The 21,403-nt window shown below is 32.1% G+C and overlaps 2 protein-coding genes across 3 annotated transcripts; both read left to right on the plus strand.

Moving 5' to 3' along the window:
* The first annotated feature begins 955 nt into the window (after positions 1–955).
* Positions 956–20,287, plus strand: Chat (Choline acetyltransferase). Of its 2 annotated transcripts, none has more exons than XM_064216372.1 (11): positions 956–1,029; positions 1,526–1,717; positions 12,420–12,592; positions 13,058–13,244; positions 14,151–14,328; positions 14,476–14,654; positions 14,998–15,218; positions 15,476–15,598; positions 18,886–19,072; positions 19,519–19,719; positions 19,802–20,287. In XM_064216372.1, the coding sequence occupies exons 2-11, from the start codon at positions 1,619–1,621 to the stop codon at positions 20,015–20,017; spliced, it is 1,764 nt and encodes a 587-aa protein (XP_064072442.1). In that variant the 5' UTR covers positions 956–1,029; positions 1,526–1,618; the 3' UTR covers positions 20,018–20,287. The 2 variants fall into 2 exon arrangements, with proteins under 2 accessions (XP_064072442.1, XP_026497208.1); XM_026641423.2 differs by having other exon boundaries at positions 18,886–19,051.
* LOC135193536 (uncharacterized) lies at positions 11,059–11,942 on the plus strand. Its single transcript, XM_064216433.1, has one exon. It carries the CDS (start codon positions 11,059–11,061, stop codon positions 11,887–11,889), a length of 831 nt encoding a protein of 276 aa, XP_064072503.1. The 3' UTR covers positions 11,890–11,942.
* Positions 20,288–21,403: the final 1,116 nt, after the last annotated feature.

Raw genomic sequence — 21,403 nt, forward strand, 5'->3', positions numbered from 1 at the left:
TATATAAACCGTCCCACCCGTCATTATTCTAAAAGATTTACGATGCAGATGTAAATGCAGTTGTATTTATTTCGCAAAATTAATTCTATTATTTATATTTCCTATGGACATTCGGTGATATATGTTCCGAGCGTAATAAAATTTCGCCCGTCCCCGGGGAGACATCGCATGATCGTTCACTGTCAGCCGGGGGGCCCGGGGCCACAGCTAGTTGGCTAATACACTTTTTTAGATATTTAATGTTATACGTATTTTATATTTTTAATTCGTTTTTTTTTCTCAAGAACATATTGTGATGAAAAAAAAACACGATTAATGAATTCTGTAATAGTATTAAAAAGCGACCACGACGAAGCGTCAGTGATTCGCAAACAGGATTTGTCCGCAAACAATTCGCCAGATCCACCCGCAAATAGATCTACAAGCGAGTATCTAAACAGAGCCGATGCTATTTCCCAGCGGATATTGCCACTAAGTTTTAACGTCTCCCTAATCCCGAGTGTGATGTCTATTTGCTAAGATGCAGGTTTATTGGAATTCTAATTTTCTTGCTTGAAATGGATTAGCGAATACATTTGATGATTCAACCCATAGTGGTAAACATTAAAATTTTAAGAAATCTGCCTCTGTTGGGTTAAACTCGGCCATGTGTTTAGCAATGGAACTTTTGTGTGACTATTTACATAATAGGAGCCTACATGTAAGCCTAGCGGTGATATTTCTTTTTCCATTGAGAAGAATAAACGATAGCTTTTTCGCGTCCGTGAATATATTTGTTTTAGATTCATATGTGTAGTTTAACTCGAACGCATCAACCATCAATAGTTTGCTACTAACATCGTTTTCAGGCCAAATAGTTGGCAATGTTGAAATAATTAATATCTATGCCATATCCAAATATTAATAAATATAAGTAATCAACAATTATTCAAATCTCTCATTGTTTTAGGATGGGGCGAGTCGCTGCTATCACTGCCAAAGAAATGGCTCAGCACCCAGGTCTACGGCGCCGACGACGAGGAAATCCAGGTGCGTGCTTATCCTTTTTTTGTTTTCGCTGGAAAAACGTTTGTCTCACATGAAGTGGGGGATACATGGCACTCCCCGGTGCCTATTGCACCGGAACACCCATTAAAAAACCAATGATACCCACCTTCTTTTGTGATTAATTTGTGTTTTTGAGCAAACCAACATATGTGTGTATTTATTGATCCGTGTTGGAGTAGCGTGGTGGAATTAGCTTCTGACCTTCACCAACGAAGAGAAAATTTTAGTCCAGTCGTGGCAAATTTACTTTAGGTACTTTTAATTTATTTTACTAACACAAAAGCAACAATAGGTAATTGCCTCTTTCTTTGTTTCTAACTCTCTCTCAATTCTTTGTTACTTTTCAAGTTCTTACTCTTGTGATTGTCTTCAACTTTGACAAATTTGACAACGGACAACTTTGTCTTAATTTGTCTATTAATATCTTTCCGAATGGAAAAGTTTTTTCATAGTATAATAAAATAAATATTTTTGTCAGTATGCCCAGGTTGCCAAGCTCCCTGTGCCGGAGTTGCAAGCCACGCTCGACTCCTATCTGGACTTTGCGTCGGTGATTGTGAGTCAGCAACAGATGGAGAAAACCCAGGAGATCGTAAAGAAGTTCTCAGAGAATCTGGGGCCGAGAATGCAAAATGTCCTGGTCGAGCGGCAAAAAGAGATGATTAATTGGGTAAATAATAAACTAATTTCACTTGAAGTTGCTAGATATGCCATGATTGTTTAATTATATATGTATATATTTGGTTATACATGTGCGTATGGGTAGATTTGTTCACATTATATACAACTGCAAACAGCAATGTTACTTACATTGCTTTGATACAAAACTAATATAATTTTATTTTAAATGCATTTTATTTACATATTAAGAAGTCAATTTCAAAGTAAAAACAGTTTTTATTTTTATTTCTCTTCCGTACTTGAAACTAAAACACAACATCGTTTTTAAAACGATTATATTACGAGTAATAAAAAATGAATCATGTATAATATTAATCATTAACATTTAATGTCTAGAGCTATAGACGTTTCTAAGGCGACGGTGGAATCTAATCGGAATTGTTCTTCGAATTCATAACAAATAACAATCTTATTGCAAAACCGACATTGTTTCTCAATTGTACTCGAAAAACCAAACATGAGGCTACAATTTGAGTTCGTAAAGCCTTTGCAATGAACTTAGAAATTAAGACATTGTACGTTTTGTTATATCTTCTAATTCAAGTTACTCAAAATAATGGTTCGGTTAATGTGAAGGCAAATAACGATAATCCATTGTTATTAAAAATATTACAGTCGCTAGATATTGCGACAAGTAATAGAAAGTTGTTTGAAGTGACGTTAAAATTATTAGACAGTGTCTGTGTGTGCATGCAAAAAGTATTAAGGAAAAGAAAAAAATATATGTTTTTTATTGAGAATAACTCATTAAATACGGAGGATGACGACGGTCGAGGTAATAAAATAAGTCTATATAAAAAGATATACAATAAAACTTGTATACATTTAAGACAAGAATTAGAAGAAAATATAAAAAGAAAACATAATGATAGTGACGTCACACAACAAAGACAATTAGATAGAGGTACTACACAAAGACATGCGAAGGCGGCAGCTGAAACTGAAAAGAAATATTTCACACTTCTATACCAGTCTCTTATAAGTACTCAAGATTATCACACATATAATATCCACAGGCATAACTTGTATAAAAACAAATTAGCGCTGGATAATAATCAGGAAGGCAGTGTTATAATTATTGTAACTTTATATCCTGACAACGCAAAATTTGGATTAAAAAAAACAAAAACACTAAATGAATACTTATTAAATGAAACGCTTCATTCTCATACAGCTATAGACATAGACATAATCAGTAAGAGTCGTCTTCAGAAGAATGGTGAAATACTTAAAGTAGATAAAGCCGAAACATGTCACCTGTATTCGATATATCTCTTCCTTATAAAAAGCGAAAAAGAAAATTTGATTCATCTTTATAAGCTGTTATCTGTAAAGGGGACTATGAAGATGTATATAGATGTTCTGCCAAATCAACACCAAGCTGATGTTTTTTCTAAATGCTGTCATAATGACTCAGCATTAATTTCGTGTAAAAAACAAATTTTAAGCGGAGAACTTGAAGAGCATTCTGTTACTAGTAAAAGTGAACCTGAAGATGTGGTAAGTTATAGGGATATTATTTCTAATATTAAAGTATTAGTGGAAGAATTTAAGAAAAAAGTTAATAACCATGACATTGCTACCACAGATAATAATGATGATTTAAACTACACAAATGACTGTAATATAGAATGCATTTATACAACAGAACAATCCGAAGTAACTTCTAATAATAAAACGAGGAAAATTTTTGAATCAATATATGAATTTCCAATCAAACAGCCCATTATACAAGCTCATCCAATTCTTGGTATAACAACAGAGTCTTTAATACCATCGACGGATATACTCTTGGTAATAAAAACTAATAATTCCATAAAACAAATTGACAGTATACTTAAATTTGATAAAGAATATTCAAAAGCGTTAAGTAAATCAACAAGAACACCATTTCATATTGGTGATGTGTCAAATGTCACAAAAAATGATGCAAGCTTATTGCCTTCAACAATAATTATTGCAATAAGTGATAAAAGTAACTTTACAAATTCTTCGATTAAGAAAGTTGACTCATTGAATAATTTAACTAATTTCATTAATACCAGTAATAGAAGTCTCCAATCAAAATACCATTTTGCAATCAAAAAATCTATTTCTCATATTGGTTCAATGTTTAATAAAATGACGCCATCATTACCTACTTCTGCCAATACATTGGCAATAATTGATAATGATTCAAGACAAAGAAATAATAGAGTATTGGAATCTGAAAAAGGATATGCAAATGTAGTAAATAAGTCAATAACAACATCTCATTCAGATGAGTTGACATTCGTAACTAAAAAATATACAAACTTATTTTCTACAACAATAAACACTGCTAAACATGACAAAAATATTGCTCCACTTGAAAATTCTTTGACTAATGTCGTTGATCTTTTTAAATCAAGGACGCAGAAGGACGGAATAGTTGATCTTTTTACTAATATTAAAACAAAGGAAAATAAAAATACGTTCACAATAACGACTAACAAAAATAACTATACAAATCGCCTATTTGACGATGAAATAATAACAATAAATCCAGCCGATGTCAGACTACGTGACTTTAAAGAGAGAGATAATAGATATCGTAGAAGGAATACAAATCCTAAAAAAAACAATTATTCAACTAAAATGCATTCAAACTCATCCGAATATGTTTTATTTTCAAATCAAAATGTGGGCACTGTTAAACGCACCACTCAACATAATACCGAGCAGACATCATATCTAAGCAATAATAAATCTAATGTGAATGTACAATTCATACAGCCTCATAATGACCCGAAAACTCAGATCACCTTGAAGCTAACTTCATCAATATTAGGAGCAAAGTCTCCTATTCAGCTGAAAAGTAAAAATGTTTATCAAAAAATATTCACAAAACCAACTGTATTTTCTATGCTTGACAGGAGCGTAATTACAAAGGATTATAAAAACAGTGTACAAACAGAAAGCTATAATGACAAAACAAAGCAGTTAAACGTAATTAATACCGACAGTAAAAATAAAGAAAAATTTGACAATTACAAGAGTTATACGCATATTTTCGAAAATATAAGTTCCAGAAAAATTAAGTCGCATTTAGAAAATAATAAAACCAATAATCGGAATTCCATCCAAGATAGAGCGGAAAGGTCATCATTGGTTCACATGACCAAAAGCAGAACAAGTGTAAGTGATTTGTTTGATCATTCAAAATTTACACAACCTTACGAAGGTTATCGTATAATAACGCAGGATAATTTTAATAAGGTCGTTCTATCGCCACTCAAAAAAACATCTACTATTCACTTGAAAGATACAAATGTTTATCAAGACAAATTAGGATCTACCAGATCAAGTACAAAATTTAACTTACCTATAAACAAAATAACAAATGAACATAAAAACATTACACAACTATATGCTACCAATAATACTACAATTTATACACTCGAAACTAATGATAAGGAGAAAAAAAACACTATAGTCTTTGCAGACAAAGCAAATGCGATTGTTACAGTAACAGATGCAACTAAAAATATAAATACCACAGAAAAAGAAGAAAATACTGTCAGTTATTTAGAACCATTAATAGAACCAAGTGAAATACTTGATTATTCTTTACCAACTTTCCGAACAGTTTTACCGTTAATTATAAGAAAAAACGTAAAGGATAAAACCAATTTACAAAATTTAAATAAACTTAATAAATCAGAAGAATATACTATACGAAATTTTACTAATACGGGAATTAAAAATAATACGAAAGAAATGGCATTATATAATAAAACGGCTGTTTTGACTAACCTTTCCTATAATCATGTAGAAACACCAAAAGTTTTACGAAATTATGAACGCCAAAATGAGAGTCTTTTAAATGCATTGCATTCGAATACGAAATTATCTAAAAAATCGATAGAAAATCGAAGTAACTCTTTTAAAAATACTTATTATTTGATGACAACTGAACTTATGCATAAAATTTCTAATAAAACTAAAAAGATGTTGTACGGGCCTCATTCACACAATAATAACAAAAAAGTAACGAGTGCAGTACAAACAATTCCATACGCAATCAGATTTAAAGGTTTGAAAAGGTCAGAGATCAGATCGTCTAAAAATACTTTTGAAAAACAGAATATGACAGAAAGCCTCATCACATTTTATAATGAAATTAAAAAAGAAAACTATAAATCTACAACTACGTCTTTGAGTCAAAATGAATCCAGTAAATTTAGTAGTCAATTTCTAGAAAAAATAAAAACACCTTCAATATCCCAAGTTACTAGGCCAAATTACTTGGATACCACAATACCTTCAAATATTAAAAAAAGTAATAATAATTCGAATTCAAGAAATAACTTTACTCATACATATCAAAAAGAAATAAAGAATTTGAGGATCTACGATAGCAATAACGAAAGTGTAATTGGTTCTAATAGAAGAGTTAATTACGAAACTGCAACTAATAACATCAATACGAATTTTGAGTTACTGGATAAAGTTTTAAATAATTTATTACCAGGTGAAAACTACACCACACCACTAATTATATCTAAAAATGTAATTCTTAACAATGAAAATACAAATTTATCTTCAGTACTCAGTACTAACTATGAAACATTTACATTATTACCAATAGTTACTAATAAACCTGGAAATTTTGAGTTAAATGAAATATTGCAAGGTTTTAACAATTCACAAAATCAAAAGGAAAATGAATTTAACAGCACGTCTTCATTTACTACTGAATCATCATTTGTAATACTGGAGACAACAATTAATAATCCAAGAACTCATGCAAGGATCGAAAATGTTAGTAAAACTAATTTTAATCAAATTATTTTAAATAATGACACAACGTATTTGCCGCCGGAAAAAAATAAGAAACAATCTGAAAGTACAGATAAAAACTTTTTGATAACATTTAAACATGACAACAGGAAACGAGAAAAAAAGACACGGCAGAATATTAACACAAGTTTTACACCAAATAGTTTATCATTTTTAAATTTTCACCTTGACAAATCTTCAAAAAAGCCAAAGATTGGAGAGGAGTCAATAACATTAAAAAATAAGTTGAACGACACTGATTATGGCACAAAATATTCTACTATTTCCTCATATATACATAGTCTTAAACTCGAAGGAATCGATTCTCAGATTGATACACCAACGTCTGCAAGTATTCTTCATCGGTATTTACGCACATCAACCATAGGAGTAATGCCAGTCTACCTACCTTCACTGAAAAATATTAGTTCAATTTTAAATGTTAATGATTCTAAAAAAATATTAATTCCACGTAAAACAAATTCAAGTTTGATTCCGCCAGTTCACAGCAATAGTAACGAAAAGAAGATAACTAATTGTAGTTATTTAGAAATTATTCAAAATGTGCAGAAGGACAAGAGTGAGCAAATCGTTATAACGCCGAAAGAAATATATCAAGTTAATGATTCCTCTGATATATCTAATAATGATAGAAAAGTCACCAGCGCCATATTTTCTAACAACGTTAGAAATGCAAATACCACCGTCTCTTTATCTACATCAGGAAACTTGTTGATTTCAGATCAGAACCAAAACAATTATATAACAGCGTTTAATAATGCTTCTAAAGTTATTCAAAGAAAGAAAAGCACCGACAAGTTTTCGCAATTTGTGTTTACTGAAACAATTCCATACTTTAAAAACTTGAATTTGAATAATCTAAGGCAAAATCTTAATATTAAATCTGCTATCATACACGAGAAAAACAGTAACGGTAACATAAATACTCCACAAAGTATACATTCTAATAATGTACAATCCAATAAAACAACAAGAAATCATATTAACATAAATATTATTGCAAGCAAAGATTCTTCAATCAGTTATGGTCCTGTTACCTCGATTAAAATTCCAGTACCAATGAAGAGTAAAAATAAAAGAAACTTCAAAAATTTAACTCAGAAGTTAAACTCTCCGGCCTTAAAGTCAATGACTGAAGCTAATGAAAATATTAACAAGGATAAATATCATTCTCATAGTATTACTTCTCATTATGAAACAACAAAATATCAATTAAATCAAACTATACATCATTCAATGCTTTCAACGTCATCAATTCAACATACGATATATTCATTACTATATCCAAAAACAACGATACAGCCTAAGATAAATGAAAAGATTTTATTGTTAAGGAAGTTTAATGAAATTATCTCTGAAAAGAATATGGAGTCAAAAATGAAACAAATAGATAACATCGATAACAAAACTCTTTTAAACGAAAATAAGTCTAAAAACACGGAAATTGGAAAATATAGAATCCAAAGTAGGAATAATCTTATACAAGAAATGCATTTAAAGAATAAAGATAAGCTGATGAATGTACCTTCGACATACACGGACACGTATTTTCTAAATATGAGTATAAACAAAAACCAAGTCAAAAAGAGCACGATTAAAATTAAAAAATCTTCAACATTGACAAATGTTTCAATGAAAGATGAATATAATCTAAATAAGAATGATGCACCAAAAATTAAATATGAGATTGTACAAAATAAGAACAACATGGAAAGAAAAAAAACAGACAGTTTCATAACACAGAAGGATAAATTATATCAAAACAAAATTGGGACTCTAAAAAACTTTGGTACAACTTTAAAGGATGCAAATTTTCAAAATTTTCAAGAAAAAACTGACACTATTTTTAATAATACAGACAAAATATACGACGGTATCACGGGTAAAAGCGCTTCGTTGAAAGCGATCATTTCAGACAATATTGATATAAAGAATTTTACGCAAAAATTGAACAGTAAAAGTACTCTATATTCTGAAGAAACATACCCATTTCCAACTTCGCCTTTAATATATGCTACGCCATTGAAACAAACTGCCAATGATAAAGAAAATACAACGAATATCCCATTATCATATACGAAAATGGGTGCTACGGCTATAACAGTCAAAGTTGAGACTTTAAACGATACTGATATCAAGAACGTTATGTATACATTCAGCAACAAAAGCGATTTACATTCCGAAGTAGAAAACTCTATTGTAACTGCATCTTTTAAAAATACTAAGCAATTGCAGACAAGTGTCAAAGAAAATACATCAAAAATCTCATTGACATATACGACAATACTTGGAAATAGAAATAAAATAGAAAACCAAGAAGATACAATTAAGATTAAAAAATCGTTAATATCTATAAATAACGCAATAAAAAATGTATCCAACATAAATAACAATTATACAAGAAAGGTATTAAAACTTGATTATGATTTCGAAAAAAATAACAACATTGAGAAACTAAATAGTTTAACAACAACAAAGCATACGATTAGTAAAAACAATTTTCATATTCAATCGACTAATTCTGTTACATCAAATTCATATCAAGACACAAAACACAACGAGCTTGATATTCCTACGACAATATCAAAGAGTGACATAATTTCAACCAACAATAAAAGTTCGTTTCCAATAAGTCAAGTAACAAAAGCTATACCTATTACTTTAAAGATAAAAAATAATCTAAATTTAAAAACAACATTACATAACGTAAGTTCCAAAAATGTTAACCATCATGAAATAACTGACAAAATTATCTTACATAACAGAAATAAAATATACGATAGGACAATTGACACAAAACTATCATCATCATTTACGACTAAGAGAACGTTCATAACTTTCAAGGCTTTAGAAGCTACCGGGTCAAACAATGCTGAATTTGAGAATTTAAAATACAAATCAAATAATAAAAGCCGCGTAAATTCAGAATACGAATACTCACTTTCAATTTCATCTTTAAAAAATACCACGCCATTGAAACAAAACACTAGTGACAAAAGAAATACAGTGAAACGTACGAAAATTAGTACTACGTCTAAAAAGAAACAAAGTGCTAATGGCAAAGGAAATACAGCAAATATCTTAATACCACATACGAAAATGAGACCTACGTCTAAAGCATTCAATGCCAACATGTTAAACGATACTGACTTGCACAATAAAGATGTTGTATATTCAAAAGAAGGAAATACCTTTCAATCTTCAACAAAAAATAATAAACAATTGACACAGAGTGCTAATGACGAAAGAAATTCAGCTGAAAACTCTTTAACATATACGAAAAGAAGTACTTCGGTTGAAACACTGAAGGCTTATAAATCAAACGATATCAAGAACTCGACGTATATCTTTAGCAATAAAAGTGCAGAATATTCAAAAGATGCACGCCCTTTTATATCCTCATCATTTAAAAATACTAAGCAATGGAAGCAAAATACCATTGGCAAAGGAAATACAACGAAAATCCCAGTAACGTATATGACGATGCTTCTAAATAATAATGAACATCAGGATGAAGCGAGCAAGCTTGAGATTAAAAAAACTTTAACATATACTAATGTAAAAGTTAAAGATGAATATGACATGAACAATAATACAACAAAAGCACTACAAAGTGATTATAATTTTGTAAAAAATGAGATCAACACAGATTTTTATGAAAGTGAAAATCACGAAAGTAAAAGAACCAAAACAAAAACACCTTTATCGTTTATAACTAATATAAGGTTTAAAGCGTTTACCGCCAATTTGTTAACTTATACTTATATCAAGAATGTTAAACATCAATTTGGCAATGAAAGCCCTGTGTATTCAGTAGAAACTAACCCTCTTCCAATTTCATCATTATCATATACTAAGCAATTAAAAGAAAGTGCTAATAACAAAGAAAACACGTCACCAATCTCATTAAAATTAAAATATACGAGCAATATATTCAAAGCAATTAAGGGCAACATATTAAACAAAACACTATACAGCAATAAAAACACTATACCTTTAGAACAAACCGCTCTTCAAACAACAGCTTTTAAATATATCACACCATCGATTAAAATTGCGAATAGCCAAGAAAATAAAACAAATACAAAATTAACTAAGTCTTTGCTTAGTAAACCAATTAGGGAAAAAAATAATAAAAATAATAGTCATAATATAACAATGGTTACAAAAGTCGAACATAAAACAAGCAGATTCAATTACGATAACAATTCTAATAATAAACCGAATAAAAATAACATTAGTAGAGAAGAATTAAGAGTATCTCATATCTTCGAGACACTACAAACAAACATTTATAGAAGATCTACAGTGAAAGCGCTAAAGAAAGCTAAAACAATCAAATACAATACATATAAACCCACTGAAGAAGACACCGACTTTAAAATAAGACCGTTTACCTTCGTCTCAAACAAAGTGTCTCAAAGACAATTGAAATTACACCACAACTCACTGACGACAAAATCAATGAAATATAAAATGACAACAAAAAACAATCTTATGAAAATAAAAATGACAACAAGTCCGTATTCTATAATTAGTCAGACAGAAACAAAAAATGCGAGAAATTCGTTTGATAAAAACCTATTAGATCCTTTTGGAAAAACAAACCGTTATCATGTAGTGAAAAAGCCTTCAATTAAACGCAGAAAGGTAATTAGAAGATTACATTTAACGAATAAGGAGAAAGATATTCCGACGATAGTTACAAATGACGTTTTTTCACTCAGAAAAAATGTAAATTTGTTACAAAAATCACCTCAACGCCTTCTCAGAGACTTTATACAAAATTCAGCCATAGCAACACCAAAGAAATATGTTATTCATCCTAGCTTTAGACAAATTGATGCAGCAATTAAATCAAGAGAACAATATATTAGACCTAAGCCACTATTCCTTGCATATGACAAAGATTTTTATAGAGAAGATTATCAGACTCATCACCGTATCAAAGCGCTCTCCTTGCGGGAGAAAGTTAATCATATCAGAGATACTTTACCTGTGCCTCCGTCTGATGAACATGAACAGCCCGTAATAGAACGACCTTCGTATCTTCCTTTAAACTCTAAGCCAAAACAGTTACGAGACAGGATATACTCCATAAGGAACTATCTTCAAAACAAGGACTTAGTAAAATCGACACAAATTCCCATTAAAAATTATTTGGTTGAAACCACGACCACCTACAGTCCTTTCATGGACCCCTTGTATTATTTCCGAAGAAGTGGCTGGTACGAGGTGAAAACTTCGACTAAAGAGCCGAGCACAGTCAGACCAACCAGAAGAAAAAGAAGAACTATATATTTTTTAAGTCCAACTGTACCGTATTATCGTTATTTTTAATTAAATGAATTACTCATAGATTTTATGAATAAGTCGTTTTTTAATAATAAAAAGGTAAAGAAATGTATAAAACTAATGGCATTTTTATTAAATGAATAATAAAAATAACTTCTAAAGTCGTTTACATGTTACCCTTAATTTACATAAGGGTAATAATAAATAGCTGAACTTCAAGAAATTGTCACAAGAGCGAAACGAAACTTATATTTTTTAAGTTGCATTATAAGTATAATTTGTTTGCAGTATTTAGTATTCAGCCGAGCTGAAAGAGTAATTAAAACACCTTACACAAAACCAAAGATTGCGAGTTCAAATCCGGACAGGTGCCTCTGAATTTTCATGCGCTTAATTAGTTTAAAATTAATCTCGTTCTCGACGGTGAAGGAAAACATGAGTCGAATGAAATATTGCCACATGTGTATTCACCAACCCCTGCTTGGTGGAGTAAGCTCTAAACCAAGAGGAGACCAGCAGTGGGCTATTTGCGTAATTTACGTTACAACAGTAATACATTTGATTATATTATCAAGGTTACGGACTGGTGGTTGGATGATATGTACCTGAAGGTTCGGCTTCCGGTTCCCATCAACTCCAATCCTGGCATGGTGTTCCCCCGAAGGCAATTTGCGAAAATCGACGAGGTGGCTGACCTCGCTGCCCTCTATATTGATGATCTGCTGGACTACAAGGAAATGCTCGATAGGTAAATTCATATATTTATATCGGCTTTGCGTAGAATAGTAAAAAGTTAATAATCTTTAAATTTTTGATATTGTATCAAAAGGTCATATTATGGTCATATTGTGTCAATTATTATCTCGACACCTAAAATTATTTTTTGTCTTACAGTTTCATTAAACAGGCTAAAAACTGCCAACCATCAAATGAAAATTTCAATCCACAATAAACTATTTTAAATTTGCTGTTCCAAACCGAGTAAACTACTGAGTTTTTATACATTTATAATTAATTTATTTAAGGCAAAACAACCACCTGATCGTAAGTGGATATCGCTGCTCGTAGACATTCCCAAATCATGGAAACTAAGATGTTATGATCCTCTCAAACCAGAACACAACAATACTAATTGTAGCTGCTTGCCTGTAAAATCTTTGATATTGCCACATATTAAAAAAAAAATAAACATAATTCGACATTTTACGATTAGGGGAGAATTGCCACAAGAACGGGCTACGAGTCGCGAGAAGGGTCAACCGCTATGTATGGAGCAGTTCTACAGATTGCTCGGCGTCTGTCGCATACCGGAAGTGGGCAAAGATCGCCTGGAACTGCCCGACAGGCCCAACGACCCATCGGAATGCGAAGAGTTAGTGATCGTTGTTTGTCGGAACTATGTAAGTTTTGCTTTTATAACATCATATAAATAAATAATAAATACATATTTGACAACATCACATAAAAAATGGCTCACATCAAATGATATATCAAACACAAGATATTTAATGCTTTTTATACAATTCAATGTAATTAATAAATTAATTATTGAGATTCAAATGAATGTATCCCATCCCACGTATACAATTTATATCAAACATAAACTGTCTGATTAATTCTAATTTAACTCAGCTATATTCTGGAGATGACGTCATATTAATTTTAACAACCAAAGTTTTGATCTTAATAATATTATCGTCTGAACCGTAATTAGAATTTATAATGTAACAGCACACGACACATATGTACATATTTTAACGTACATTGTGATTTTAGTAAGTTTATCTTCATAAATTTCGTCCTTGGTACCTCCACATACGTATCTACCAACTTTTAATACCTAACGGCATTTATTTGAAATAAAATATTCACAACTCGATTCCACGATGCCTCGTAATTTAATAAACTTGCTATAACTTCTTGTTAACTATACCGATTTCTGTCGCGTTTAAGACTTATGTTCGACGATCGGAATAAATTGATTGAATTGAGTGTATTATGAAGGAAAGTACTTAAGAATGTAGTTTCTTTATTGAGTTAGCTTTTATATTCATTGTTAAAACTTCAGTAGGGGATTATGGTATTAAATAAGAGAATATTATACATATTTTGCTACTTCGTACTTTGTCCATTATTAAATCCACTATAGAAGAAATTTCCTGCTACAAATGAGTCATCCTTTTTAAAGATTTTTTTTCGTAACGTATATTATATTTCTGTACATATTGTATGGTATAAGAATTCATGAATAAACTGTTAGTGATATTGTCATTTTATACGACGAATTCTTCGCAATTACTGTCTAGTTTTACCCGATCCCGGTGAAAGCAGCAGATCGTGGCCGCCTTACCCCAGGCGAGATTCAAGCTCAGTTGCTCCACGCGATGGTGGACGCGGCGGGAGCACCACCAGCGCCCAGGGTCGGTCTGCTCACATCCATGAACAGAGACCAGTGGGCAAAGGCTAGAGAGCAACTCATTAAAGGTCTTATATTATTTTATATCTATTTATAAAGAGTTATGTTCTCATCAAGTTTGGCAATAAATCTGCAACAAAATGCACCAATCAATCTTCGGTATACATACATATCGGTATATATCGGATACGAATAGTCGTTGACTGTTTCTACAGATGAGAACAACAGAACTAACTTGGAGCTGATATCGCGGGCGCTCTGTATCATGTGTATCGACGAGGCGGGGGGCGATCGTCCGGAGCTGGATGCCGACACCAACGCACTACTGCGAGCGATGCACGGCGGTGGTACCCGCTACCATTCCGCCAATAGATGGTTCGATAAGACTGTTCAGGTTGGTTACATACATTGTTGAGTTCATTTCTGTAAAATAAATCTCAAGTTGCAAGTTGGAAGTGCATATCTATAATTATTTTGAGGGTAGATTGGTATTTACTTTATTTAATTTTATCTTAGCGTTCGTAAATCCTTATTTACGTTGTGCAAAGAATTGTTGAAAACGCAATATAAAGAGAAAAGTGAATAGCGCGCGGTGACAAAGTATCTGTTTGGACTTCCATGAGACATCTAAGCGTAACTTTTGCTTGACACAAATTTACACATAAAGAATACTTTTAATTATTTTCTCAATAAAAAAGTCATATGATGGAATATAGTTTTACCATTATCTTGTGCAGTTAATCATATCGTCGGACGGCACAATCGGCATGTGTTACGAGCACAGCCCGGCGGAAGGCGTGGCGGTGATCCGCCTGGCGGAGCGCGCGCTGGCGCGGGCTGAGGTCGCGGACAAGCCGTCGCCGCCGCCCGCGCTGCTGCCCGCGCCGCAGTTCATGAAGTGGAACCTCACCAGTGAACTGCACAGGGGTATCGAGAATGCTGCCAGGGATTTTGACAGGTTAGGATATGGATCCAAGGAATTGTAATTTTTCTTGCAGGTTTAATGTGAGAGTTTTAGTAATCGGAAGTGAGCTAAAGGATTATTCAAGTTTCAAGAAGGTTCAATAAGCAAATTGTATTATTATATCTAGATCATGCGAATTTTTACGGTTCCAATATTCGTTCCCAGCTAAAATCTTACGGAACAATTTAGTAGCTAGTGTTTAACGTTTACTTCGAGTTTTTATAATTAAACAATAAGTGACACTCTTACAGACAAATTTCGGATCTAGATCTGAAGGTATACACGTACCGCGGCTATGGACGTGAGTTCATGAAGTCTTGTCGCACGAGTCCCGACGTGTACATCCAGCTCGCCTTGCAGTACACCTACTACAAGTGAGATAGTTTTTTTAATAATAACATTAAAAACTCCCAGAAAGCGTTCAAATATGCAATAGTAAAATGCTATTTAAGTATCCCACACAAGATTTTAAATGCGATATAAATGACATATTTTGTCTATAGTCCTCGTTCCGGGCACATTCCATTATAATATGGAAGGCATCTTCTACCACGTTGCAAGACGTACAATTCGGGGAATTAACTTTTCTCATTAAGTATACGAACTTATTCAACGGAATATGTCCGGAACGAAGACGCATCATGATAGTTAAGTCTGATCTATCAAACCGACTGTTATCAATCCAAGATGATTTAGTGGGCTGTGGCTGGATTGTTTTATACCAAATACCTTTCTCTTTGGATGTTTCATCAAAGTATACCTTCCACAAGTCACAGCAAGATTTTTAATTATGTATGTATAATCTATGTTTTATTTATGTTAATCTGAACAAAAAGAATGTAAATCTACTTCAATGCCATCATTACACGCTTCTCTTGCCAAACAATCCGCTTCTTCATTGCCGCCTATACCTACATGTGACGGAATCCACTGTAATATAACTACCTTAGATGGAAAGTGCAATAGTAGTTTCAGTATAATATAGGTTATCGGGACGCCTCGAAAAGTCGAGGTACACCGAGCCAAGTGTTGAAGAGAAGGTTTCGAGTCTGTAAAGATTACAATTTTATCATGATCTATAGTCTCTATGTACGATAATGCTTCAGCTATAGCGAAAAGTTCCACATGCATAATAGATAACTCATTTTTAATTTTGAATTTAAAACCATATCCTAAATTATAGTCATAAAAGGCAGCACCTGATCCATCTTTTTCTTTAGATCCATCTGTAAAAATTCGGTAATAAGTTTTATATTTATCCAAGGTTTGGGAGCATATCGAATTTATTTCTGAAGAGTTATAATTACGTTTTAGTTTAGAAATTTCATTTTAAAATTTAATATTATTTGATAAATTAATATTCGTAATCCAATTATCAAAAGAAAACATTTCTAATTGATTAGTACTGGTAGGTGAGATATCTTTAAATTTTTCATAAGTAACTGCAAGTGGCGGTTTTTTCTTATGTCTCCAGTAGTTATTGTTGAGAAGAATGACTAGTTCTTTTAATACTTTATTTATTTTGTTGCACTGAAGAGATATGACTTTAAGCATATATTTTGCAGCCAAGAATTGTCTTCGAATAAATAAAGGTTGTAAGCAGAGTTCTGATTCCATTACATGTATAGGAGTTGACTTTACAAATCCACCTGTAACACGCAGACTGGTTTTGAATTTTATCAAGCTTATATAAATGTGACTTACAGCTATTATCGTAGAGGAAACTTGCGTAATCTAGTTTGCTTCGAATAATAGATATGTACAGGCGTCTAAGGTGTTTGGGGTGTATACCCCAACCGGGTCCAGATAATACTTTGAAGATGTTCAGAAATTTCATAACTTTGGTGCTAGCGTTATTAACATGCTTACCCCATATTAAACCACGATCCAGCCACAGTCCCAAGTATTGAACATTATCTACTAATTCTAAATTAATACCCTCAATTTTAAGGTCAGTATAATTTCTTACAGATTTAGGCTTTCTAGTGAACATACATACTTTACTCTTGAGTGGTGATACTTCTAAATCTATATCTAGTAGTAATTTAGTAATAACATTTAGTGCCAGTTGTAAATCTGACACAGCTTTGCTAACGTCTTTGCACGTAACAAAAATAACAAAATCATCTGCGTACTGAGTTATACATATTTCGTTGTTAAAACTCTTACAAATATTAATAGTAGCGACATTAAATAAAAGTGGAGAAAGGGGATCTCCTTGAGCTAAACCACATCCAGTATATCTGCTATTCATGAGATTATCAGTAAGTGTAATTAATGTTCTTTCTTTTAAAAAAATCCACAAATATGTACATAGCCGAGACCCTGTTCCTATTTTATCTAAAAGTAATAATAAACTGTTAATATTGACATTATTATACGCATTATTTATATCAATAAAACACCCTAATATAACTTGACCTTTGGTAAAACCTATTGGAATTTTTGAAACCAAGTTACTTACACTGTCAGTGCAAGATCGATACTTTCTAAAACCAACCATGAACGGTGAAAACTGTCTAGATTTTTATGTAAATTATTATCGTCATTTCTATATGTCATAGGAGGTTGTGAATCAATATATCTTGGCTCTGGAGGGACATATATAGTTAAAGCTCTTTTGTAGGTACAGTTGAATTCTGCCATGATCTCTCGAATACGTTTCTCTTTAATATAAATCGGGCATATACGAGCCAATGGCATATGTTTACCATGGCAGTTATTGCACATAAAATCTATCGTGTCACAATTAGCATGAGAACCACCACACTTTGGACAAATACATTTATTTGATGGACACATTTTGATCGTGTGTCCATATCTCCAACATCTAGAACACTGTGCAACTGGGTAAAGGTATGGGCTGACATTAGTAACTGTATCAAAGATATAAACTTTTGATGGTAATGAAGTTCCTTTAAAACATATTCGCTCGGCCTCAGGTGGTTCCCCTTGACCCGTAGCTTTATTTCTATGCTTCAACCTTTTAACTCCTGTTATATCCATGTCGCTTTTAAACTGTCTAATATTTCCTCCTCGGTAATTTCTAAATCAATGTCTTTGATGACTCCCAAAAGATTATGTAATTTCAAATGTTTTTTGTCATTTATATCCGTTTTGTTTAAAAAAGTTGATTCTAATAATTTCTCCGCACTGATTTCATTATTAAACTGTACTACTACTTTAAACGCATTTATATATTTGACCCTCGTAATGTCTTTAATATTTTCTGATTTCAAACTGCTTAGGTAATTTTTCTACTGACGTAATACTAATTTCATAGTTGTAATTCAATGATTGATCTTAGCTATATTTAAAATGTTTAAACAACTATAAGATGCAACAATAATAAGGCGCTGACGATAGTAGCTTCCTATTCAATAAAGGATATTGAATGTTGAAACAAAATATCGGGTATATTTTATTGTATTACTATAACTTGTATTGTACAATTTGTAAAAATATTAAACGAAAAAAGCGGAGTATTCATCAACTTCCAATTACAATGAGGAAATATTTTGTTAAATGAAGTCGGCTCGTTTTGCAAATTAGTGAATTGTAAACCTACGTTATCCTCATTCTCCATTATTTACTAAATTGAAGAAATGACAAAAGTCTGGTAAACGAGTATCTGAGTATTACTAAGTTACTCTGTGTTCAGAATGTACGGCTACCTGGTGTCCACATACGAGTCCGCCTCCCTGCGCCGATTCCACCACGGACGCGTGGACAACATCCGCAGCGCCCACAGCGCGGCCCACGCGTGGGCGGCCGCCATGTGCACCGCGGACACGCCGCCGCAAACCGACGACGACGGACCCAAGAAGGTTTCTTTCAATTTATACGGGGTCAGTATTAGCGAAAATAGCACTCGACGTAAGCAAGCTGCAGTTTAGTTTCCAACACTCCAAGTAGCAGGGAAACTTTAATATTTTTTGCTTGGTGCGTGGACTGTATCGGTATAAGTCATGAAATGTCTTGCTTAAAGGTGGGATTTCAAGTACTATTTGATTAGAATTTCGTGTCCTACTCGCAAATTGTCAAAGGAATTTGTTATTTTTATGTTATCATTGCAGTCAAATTTTTCTCTTCCATTTCACGATCGTCTTAAGTGTAAATAGCTCTAAAAATGTTCTTTTTTTTATTCAGAATTACTCTTATCATCTCTGCTTGAAATTGATGAAAAAATAAACTTTTGTTATCGGAAGGAATAATACTGTAAGCACTGCAGGGGTGTTCCGTTATATGTCTAAAACCTTCTTAAATAATAATCTTATAATTCACAATGAAACAGGAACAAAAGAAGCTTGAATTATTCGAAGAAGCTGCTCGCAAGCAAACGGCTATCATGGAAGCTAACATACTGGGTCGAGGGATCGACAACCACTTGCTGGGGCTGCGTGAAGCGGCGCGAGAAACACTCGGAGAACTACCGGAAATGTTTAAAGATCCCACTTACGGACGAATGATTGAGTTTAAACTCAGTACCAGCCAGGTAGGATATTAATTATATTATTGAATAAACTACTAAATAATACTCGGTACATTCATATTCCAACTGAAAAAATTAATGACAGGTCGCCACAACAACTGACAATACATTCATGGGGTACGGGGCCGTTGTTCCTGACGGATACGGTTGCAGCTACAACCCCAAGAAGGATTCAGTCATATTCTGTATTTCTTCTTTCACCTCGTCCAGCGTCACCAACACGGAAGCCTTCAGGCAGTCCCTGGGAGAAGCTCTCGACTCTATGAGATTGATGTTTCAAAATCGAAAAGCAGAAAATTAATTATACTCCGCATATTTTCTAAATGATGAAAAAGTTTATATAAAATATTGACACGAAAAATTGTATCTATCTCGAGAAATAATGTTGTATATCTTAGACATTATTTCTATAAAACTTTTAAGATATCAAAATTATACAACTCAATTTTAAAGTTATGCTCTTGCTTCGAGGAAGCTTTTAAAAACGTTTTACATTATGGAAACTTGAATAAAATGATTACCATTTTCATCTTTACAAAATGGTAACGTAAAGCAGTATATAGAATACATGAAAATAAGCTATATTTATAAAAAGGTTCGAGATTAAACCGAGAGAATGTTTTCGTCATATGAAATGTTATCTCTTAACTTAATGTAACATTTTCTGATAACTTGTAAGATTGTATCTTGAAAGAATTTTCTATAGATTATTTTACAGATGGAAGTATTCGTTATTATTATAAATAAATGTTATATATATTTAAACTCGTTATAAAGAGACCTATATCTTTGCTTTATATTTAAAAATATATATGATCTCGTATTAAATACGCACATTAATTAGTCGTTAAGTACTAATTAACTGAAACTAATACATATCACTTGAGCTGACTTAGTCTAGATGTTAGAGATGAAAATATTTAAAAGTTATCTAAAAACTAATATATAGAATTAAAATATTATATTGTAATGGAGTAGAATTATTTATATCGATATAAATGTGTTTAAAATATTAGCTTAGTTTTAGCGGTGTCTTCAAGCTTTATCTTTTAAAATGGATTTATTGGAAATTCGTTACAAAGAAAATTTTAAGTCATGGACAATTTTATCATCATATTGAAATTCAATTACTCATATATTAATGTTAGTTTAATATATGTAACATATAATATATCTTATACAACAATATTTTTAATAATTGGAGCAAAAATCGAATTGTGTTTTTGTAGCAGAAACACAAAACATGATCTAGACGACACAAATATAGTATTTTATGGTAAAAACTCTTTATATGTACCCATAGGTACATAATGTAATTGTTTATTTGGTCAATTAAATAACAACAATTGTACGATAAACTATAAATATCTAAAATAAATATGTATGTACTTATCTTTCATTGTCGTCTAATTGTTTGTAAGGTTTTAATTAGAATGTTTTTTCATTGCTCATATGACATAATTCCACCCTCATTTAAAATTTATATAACAAAAGAAATATAGAGTATTTATATTTGTATTTATTTATAAATGGAAATTAATTATACGACACGATAGTTGCGTAGCTAATTTTATCAATATTTTATTGCCGTGAGTCAAGTCTTATGCGAATCGTTGAAAACCGACTAAGTCGTTATACTTTTAATTATCCTCGTACTGTACTTACTTGAGGTAAAATATATAATCAC

This window comes from Vanessa tameamea, chromosome 12 (genome assembly GCF_037043105.1).
Source record: "Vanessa tameamea isolate UH-Manoa-2023 chromosome 12, ilVanTame1 primary haplotype, whole genome shotgun sequence".
Lineage (NCBI taxonomy): Eukaryota > Metazoa > Arthropoda > Insecta > Lepidoptera > Nymphalidae > Vanessa > Vanessa tameamea.

Coding starts and splice junctions, on each gene's coding strand:
- Chat (XM_064216372.1), top strand. CDS start 1,619: ATGGAGAAAACCCAGGAGATCGTAAAGAAGTTCTCAGAGAATCTGGGG. Junction 13,245..14,150: donor TCGTTGTTTGTCGGAACTAT/GTAAGTTTTGCT, acceptor ATTACTGTCTAG/TTTTACCCGATCCCGGTGAA. Junction 15,599..18,885: donor TTGCAGTACACCTACTACAA/GTGAGATAGTTT, acceptor CTCTGTGTTCAG/AATGTACGGCTACCTGGTGT.
- LOC135193536 (XM_064216433.1), top strand. CDS start 11,059: ATGACAACAAGTCCGTATTCTATAATTAGTCAGACAGAAACAAAAAAT.